The 7,770-nt window shown below is 46.4% G+C and overlaps 1 protein-coding gene across 1 annotated transcript in view; it reads right to left on the minus strand.

The window, feature by feature from the left end:
* The window catches only part of TBXAS1 (thromboxane A synthase 1), a 73,953-nt gene that overhangs the window by 42,696 nt on the left and 23,487 nt on the right, over window positions 1-7,770 (minus strand). Inside the window, exon 2 of the mRNA XM_023736879.1 lies at window positions 4,844-6,099. Within this exon, the coding sequence (XP_023592647.1) occupies window positions 4,844-4,875 (32 nt within the window). The 5' untranslated portion in view covers window positions 4,876-6,099. The remainder of the gene's footprint in view (window positions 1-4,843; window positions 6,100-7,770) is intronic.

Here is a 7,770-nt window from a genome sequence, read left to right on the forward strand (position 1 = left end):
AATTTGGCAAAAGACATATACTTTTAGATTTAAGAAGCCAAGTGAAACTCAGATAGGATAAACCCAAAGATATCCATGCCGAGACACATCACAAATAAACTTCTGAAAACTAAAGGCAATGGAAAAATCTTGAAGCAGCCATAGAGAAATGATGTGTTACCTATTACCTCAACATAGCACTGGAGGTTCCAGCCAGTGCAATAAGGCAAGAAAAAGAAATAAGAGGTATATAGATTGGAAAGGAAAAAAGTTGTCCCTATTTGCAGATGACATGATCGTCTACATAGAACACCCCAAGGAATAATAATTTTTAAAAATCCTACAACTAATAAATGAGTTCAGCAAGGTCACATGATTCAAGATCAACACGCAAAAATATCATCATATTTCTATATACTAACAAGGAAATGCAGAAACCAATTTTAAGACACAATACCATTTACAATCGCTTCAAAGAAAAGGAAATACTTAGGCATAAGCCTAACAAAACATGTATAGGATCTGTATGATAAAAGCTACAAAATGCTGATGAAAGAAATCAGAGAAGACCTAAATAAATGGTGAGTCATATCATGTTGATGGATTTGAAGACTCCACATAGTAGAGATTTGAATTCTCCTGAAATTGACCTATAGATTTAACGTAATTCCTATAAAAAATCCCAGAAAGACTTTTTTTTTAATAGACATAGACAAGCTTATTCTAAAATTTATATGGAAAGTCTTGAAATACCCAAAACAATCTTAAAACCAAAAAACCAAACCTAGGGCCGTCAAGTGGATTCTGACTCATAGCAACACTGTAGGACAGAGTAGAACTGCCCCATAGGGTTTCCAAGGAGCGGCTGGTGGATGCAAACTGCTGACCTTTTGGTTAGCAGCTGAATGTTTAACCACTGCACCACCAGGGCTCCAAAACAATCTTGAAGAAGAAGAAGAAAGTGGGAGGAATCAGCCTACCGATTTTAAGACTTATAGCTGCAGTAGTCAAGACTGTGGTATTGGCAGAGGGATAGACACAGAGATCAATGGAAAAGACCCACACAGATATACTCAACTGATTTTTCTTGAAAAATGTACTAAAGCAATTCAATGGAGGAAGGATAGTCTTTTCAACAAATGGTGCCGGAGCAAATGGACATACATAGGCAAAAAAAAAGAATCTCATATCTTATATAAAAACTAACTCAAAATGAATCAGTGACTTAAATTTAAAATGTAAAACTATAAAACTTTTAGGAAAGAAAACATAAAGGAAAAATCTTTGGGATCTAGGGATACACAAAGCATTCTTAGACTTGACACTAAAAAGCACAATCTATAAAAGGCAAAAATTGATAAATTAGACTTCATCCAAATTAAAAACATTTGTTCTTTGAAAGACTCTATTAAGAGGATAAATAGACAAACTACAGACTGGGAGAAAATATTTGCAAACCACATATCTGACAAAGGACTTTCATCTAGAATAATGAAAGAACTCTCAAAACTCAACAGTAAAAAAAACAAATGATCCAATTAGAAAATGGGCAAAAGACATGAACAGGCATTTCAATGAAGAGGCTAGAAGATGGCAAGGAAAAACATGAACAGATGTTCAAGATCATTAGCCCGTAGAGAAATGTCAAATAAAACCCCATGAGATGTCGGTATACACTATCAGAATGACTAAAATAAAAAACAGTGATAACATCAAATGCTGGTAGGATGTGGAGAAACTATCATATGTATGTTGCTGGTGCGAATGGAAAATGGTACAGCCATTTTGGAAAACAGTTGAACTGTCTTACAAAACGAAGCATGTGTTTACCATGTGACCCATCAATTGCACTCTTGGGCATTTATCCCAGAGAAATGAAGACTTATGCTCATTCCCGAACATGTACTTTGATTTTCATAACATCTAGATTCCTAATGGCCAAACCTGAAAACACCTTCAATGTTCTTCCGTGGGTTGATGGTTAAACAACTCTGTATGTCCATGTCATGCAATTCCACACGTCAATAAAAAAGAACACATACGAAGTACACACAACAATTCGGATGGATCTCCAGGGAATTATGCTGAGAGAAAAAAAGCAAACCTCAAAAGTTACATGCTGTAAGATTCCATTTATACAAGAGTCTTGAAATAACAAAATTATAGAGATGGAGAAAATAGTGGTTGTCAGGAGTTAGGGGTGCGGTGAGGATGGGTGGGGGTGGCTATAGAAGCGTAGCACTTCAGAGCCCGTGGTGATGGACCGGTTCTGCATCTTGGCTGTGGTGGTGGTTGCACAAATCTATACATGGGATAAAATTGCATGTTGTCATTGTTAATTTCTCTCGGGTTGATTCTGACTCATGGTGACCCCATGTGTGCAGAGTAGAACTGCTCCATAGGGTTTTCAAGGCTGTGACCTTTCAGAAGCAGGTCCCCAGGACTGTCTTCTGAGGCGCCTCTAGGTTGGTTCAAACCACCAACCTTTCGGCTAGTAGTTACCACCCGGGGCATAGAACTGCATATATGCACGCACACACAAGTAAGTGTTTGTGAAACTAGTCAAACCTAAACAAACTCTGTGGATTGTACCAATGTCCATTTCCTGGTTCTGCTAGCACACTATAGTTATGCAAGATGTTACCTTTGAGGGAAACTGGGGAGAAAGTACCTGGGATCTCCCTGTACACTGTGTTGCAAATTCCTGGGGTGCTTAATAAATTACAGAGTCACAACCCTGCTCCGCCTCCCCACCCCAGGTCTGATCTAGTAGGTCTGGGTGGGGCCCAGGAATCTGCATTTTAACAAGCCCTCCAAATTCTGGTGCAAGAAGACCAGTCCTATATGCAGGAACACTGTCCTAAAAAAACCCAAAATGCCATCGAATTGATTCTGACTCATAGCAACCCTGTAGGACGGAGTAAAACTGCCTCATAGGGTTTCCAAGGCTGTAAATCTTCACGGAAGCAGACTGCCACATCTTTCTCCCGAAGAGTGGCTGGTGGGTTCAAATCGTGGATCTTTCAGTTAGCAGCCGAGCGCTTACCCACTGCGCCACCAGGGCTCCTTAGGAACACTTTCCTAGGTAGGGCTGGTCAAAATCTCCAGTGATTTTCAGAGCGCTCAGAAAATAATGATGCCTGGCCTCACTCAGCCCTATTGAACCACCTAATTTTAACAAGCTCCCCAGGGGATTCCGATGTGACTGAGAATAACCACACAGGGGGCCCACAAACCCCAAGTTAAAAACCCTGCTCTATACTCAGCCAAAGGTTCACAGCCATTCTCATGTCCCAAAACTCTTAAATGAAAAAGGAAAGTGTTTACACTGGGCCTCACACACATTTGGGTAACATATTTTGTATTGATTTATCATTATCCAAATAATTGTGTATGTCATCGGGATTTTTAAAAAATAAAATAATACTTCTGCATTCAAATGGAAGTTGTCTGTCCAAGGAGTCACCGTGGGAGTCTCTGCGCTATTTTCTAGCAGGACTGCTAATGCGAAGAACAATTTTGCAACGATTCCTTCAGAATTGCTTCGGAGCTGATACATGAATCTCTTGAGAAAACGGGCCTCATTTTACATGTAAATTGTGTAATCTTGTGAATTTATATGTATAAAAATGTTCATCTGTGGTTTGAGGAGCTCCTGGGCAGATCTTGAATGAAGGGTGATGTAAGTGAAGTTTGTCTTAAGCACACACAGCCTTCCTCTGGGGTCCCTGGGATGGGCCCACTGTTTTGTCTGCCCAGCCCTCCTCGAGCAGCCAGCCACTCCTCATCCATTCCACCCCGTCTGGTCATTCTTGTTAGCTGCCGTTGAGTCGGCTCTGACTCATGGAGACTTTGTGTACAGTATCATGGAAGGATGCCTGGTCCTGCACCATCTTCATGATTGTAGCACGTTTGAGCCCATTGTTGTGGCCACTGTGTTGCGCCTTGCAGCCTCGGGCGCTCATCTTGGAGCATCAATCGGACCATCTTCTGTTGCGATCCATGGGGTTGTTCATGGGCTAATTTTCTAAAGTATATTACCAGGCCTTTCTTCCTAGTCTGTCTTAGTCTGGAAGCTCTCCTGAAACTTGTCTACTATGAGGGACGCTGCTGGTATTTGAAATACCACTGGCATAGCTTCCAGCATCATAGCAACATGCAAACCACTACAGAATGACAAACGGACAGACAGGCGGTGGTAGACAGTCTGAAGGAGATGCCAATGACAGACTCCTGCCCCTGGTCACGGGACGGATGCCTGATCCAGCCATGGCCTATCATAGTATCTCATCCACTTGGTAACAGTGATTGGTCCAAGGGGTGGGCACATGACCGGACCAGGGCCAATCAGAATTCTCCCCTGGCATTACATGGATACCAGGGTGAGAAGCTCTCTCTCCTGGAGCTGCTCAGCTGGGAACATATGGCTCTAGGGCTACTACATGGAGAGAAGCTAGGTGCAAGGGAGTCCCCCACTGGCGTGGTGGTTAAAGCGCTAGGCTGTTAACCAGAAGGTCAGTGATTGGAATCCACCAGCTGCTCCTTGGAAACCACATGGGGCAGTTCTCCGCTGTCCTACAGGGTCACTATGAGTCGGAATCGACTCAATGGCAACGGGCTGTTGTTTTGTTGTTATGTGCAGGGAGAGCCAACAGAGACGAGTAGAGATTGAAGATGGACAGACAGCGTATCCAGGAAGAACAAAGTCCAGTTCACAGTCCCAGGCCCCGTCTCATGCAGCCTTCCTCTGACCCTGCAGGCTTGTGCTGAAGAAGTTAGCTTGTGCTTGTGTTCATTTGTGCTAGGTTTCTATTACCTGTGATTAGGAAGTCCTAACCAATATGGCGCCCCTTTCCCTGCTCACCTTTCGGATTCCCAGTGCCATTCTGGTCTCATACGTGCTCCCCTAAACGGTCAGTTAAGTATGTTGGTGTGAACCTGTGACCATGTCTTGTGCTTCCAGCATGGTGTTGCAGCTGGAAGGCAATGCACCCTGAGGCCAGCAGCCTGGATCTGGGATTACCCAGCTCTGCCACCCACTCCGGGAAGGATCCTCGGCAAACGCCTGAATGCCCTGGTTTCCACTTCCTTGCCTCTGAAATAGGGGAGAAAACCAGGTGATCTCTGAGGTTTCCTGTAGCTTTAAATCTATACTTGCTATGATTTACAAGGGAAAGTAAATTATGGTCTTCGAATAGTAAGTCTAGGCTCTATAGGGTGCGAAGAAACTTCCTATATCAGTGAAATCGGCCTCTGGATGAGTTGAAGGCCCTCCTCAGAACCTTTGAGGTAACCATGACAACAGCAGCAATTATTATTGTTTACTGAGTGAGAACTTGTTACCTGCCATGACTTCTTCTAAGTGCATTACCTGTATTACCTCTTTTAATCCTCAGAGAAAACAGATGAGGTAGTTATTATACCCACTTTTCAGAATAGGAAACTGAGACTCAGAGAGATTACGTCACTTGCCCAAGCTCAGGACTGGCCCCCAAGCTGACGCTGCCGAAGCCTGTGTCCCCAGCTCTGAGTATGTGCCCTCCACAGGGCAGGCTTCGTGGGCCAGCTCTACTCTGAGCGGGTGTGAGAGCCCGCACCTTGTAAAGGTGAAGACTGAACAGGCTCCTGCTTAATGGACCAGGAAACCCCTAGCCCAATGAAGAAGGTCAGGCCTGGCCTCCCTCTCACCCCAATGTGGATATGGTCACCTTTGGGGGCAAATAATGCTTAACCAATTATTCGTTTACATTTACTTCTGCATATAAGAATTTGTTTACTCAACTCCAAAGCACCTGGTTGAAGAGAAAATTTAGTCAAACCAGTAAATATTGTGTAGACAAAAACAACACCTGTTTGACTTGTTTAATGGATGGCTTTTTTCTTTTTAAAAACTGACCAATCAGTTCAACCAAATTAGTTCACAGCTGCCTTCCAGGAACCCGAGGAAGTGAGGGCTGCTGGTATACCCTGGGGGGCTGCTCAGGTCTGCTCCGGAAGGCCTGCCCGGTCAGGGGTGACGGAGCTGTGGGCTGTTCATGGGGTCACCACATATACCCACGTGGAAGGTGTCCAAGTCACACAGTTAAATGGGAAAGCTCATTGTAAACTGTATGTGTAGTTCTGTAAAAAAAAACAACAGTCTCTCTACTACTGATTAGTTCATCCATCCCAACAACGCTTGCTCGTGCTTGGTCCCATTAACATGGTCCTGGGACAAACCTGTGCCTAGGCACGTATGATTGTGGGTACGGGAGGGAACTCTGTGTGCGCGTGTGTGTGTGTGTGTGTGTGTGTGCGCGCGTGCGTCTCTGAGGTCTGTGTGTGTGTGTGAGTGTGCACGTGTCTCTGGAGTCTGTGTGTGTCTGTGTGTGTGCATGTGTCTTTGGGGTCTGTGTGTGCCTGTACGTGTGTGTCTTTGAGGTCTCTGTGTGTCTTTGCGTGTGTGCATGTTTTTTGGGTTCTGTGTGTTTTGGGGTTCTATGTGTGTCTGTGTGTGCACATGTGTGTGTCTTTGAGGTCTCTGTGTGTGTCTTTGGGGTCTGCGTGTGTCTGTGTATGTGTGTGGTGTGTGCGTGTGTGTCTTTGGGGTGTGTGTGTGTTCACGTGTGTGTCTGGGGTCTGCGTGCCTATGTGTATGTGGGAGTGTGCGCTGGAAGACAAGGACACAGACCCAGAAAGAGTGTGGGAAGGTAATAAAGAGCGGAGGAGGGACACCCCTCCCGGGATGAACGCGGCCTGACAGGAGCAAGAGCGCTGCATTTGGCCGGAACTTGGCGACTCTGGACCGGTCCCCTGAGTCTCTCGGCTGTTTCACCACCTGGTAGACTTCCCAAGTCTTAGGTCGGAAGCGGGTCTCCTGCCCTTCTTTAGGGATCTTTGTGGCTGCAGCCGGGAGCCCTGGTGGCACAGTGGTTAAGCGCTCAACTGCCAACCAAAAAAGCCGGCGGTTTGAAACCACCAGCAGCACTGCGGGAGAAAGATGTGGCAATCTGCTTCCGCAGAGATTTACAGCCTCGGGAGCCCTGTGGGGTCGCTATGAGTCGGGATCAACTCATCAGCAGTGGGTTTGGTCTGGCTCTTTCGGTGGCTGCGGTTGAGAACGTGCTGGGTTGGTCTCTGCTTGGCTTCTGAGTGCTCAGAGCGGAGGGCTAATGAGGGCTTGGTCGACTTCACACAAGCTCGCTTAAAGAGGCCAGAGAACCAGGTCCCTGCCGCGCGCGTCCTCAAGAAAGGAGGCCCCGCTGGGGGCCGCCCCTGCCTCGCCCGCCCTCCCATGCCCACAGCGTTATCTGCCCTCTTCCCTCAAACATCCTTCCTTCCACCCATGGAAAACCTGCAAGTGGCCTGCTGTGGGAGGACTGGGGTCTGCAGCCGCCGCTCGGTGGGGGGATGGCACACAGCACTCCCAGGAGGCCACGTGCTGCCGGGTGGGGCGGCAGGACCGTGGGCTCGAGCAACAGCGCCCCCTCTGGTGGCTCTGAGGCAGCGACTCTCCATCCTCTGGAAGAAGACAGGATGGCCTCTCTCCCCCGACCCTCGGCTGCTTTGTCTGTGAGACGAGGCGGCCCTCCCGGCCCTGGTGACTCATGACTCCGTGAAACTACAGTGCAGCTCTCCCCACACAGAGCTCTGGCTGCAGGCAGAACTGGGCAGCAAGGGAAAGACTCTGAGAATAAAACCTCTAAGGATAAACCTCTCTACGCTGTTGGAATATACCTACTCCCTTAATTTATTCAGTTCATAAAACATATTCCCCAGGGAGACAGGCAGAGGTAAGCTACAACCCAACCC

The sequence above is a fragment of the Trichechus manatus genome, unplaced genomic scaffold (genome assembly GCF_000243295.1).
Source record: "Trichechus manatus latirostris isolate Lorelei unplaced genomic scaffold, TriManLat1.0 scaffold00093, whole genome shotgun sequence".
Classification (NCBI taxonomy): domain Eukaryota; kingdom Metazoa; phylum Chordata; class Mammalia; order Sirenia; family Trichechidae; genus Trichechus; species Trichechus manatus.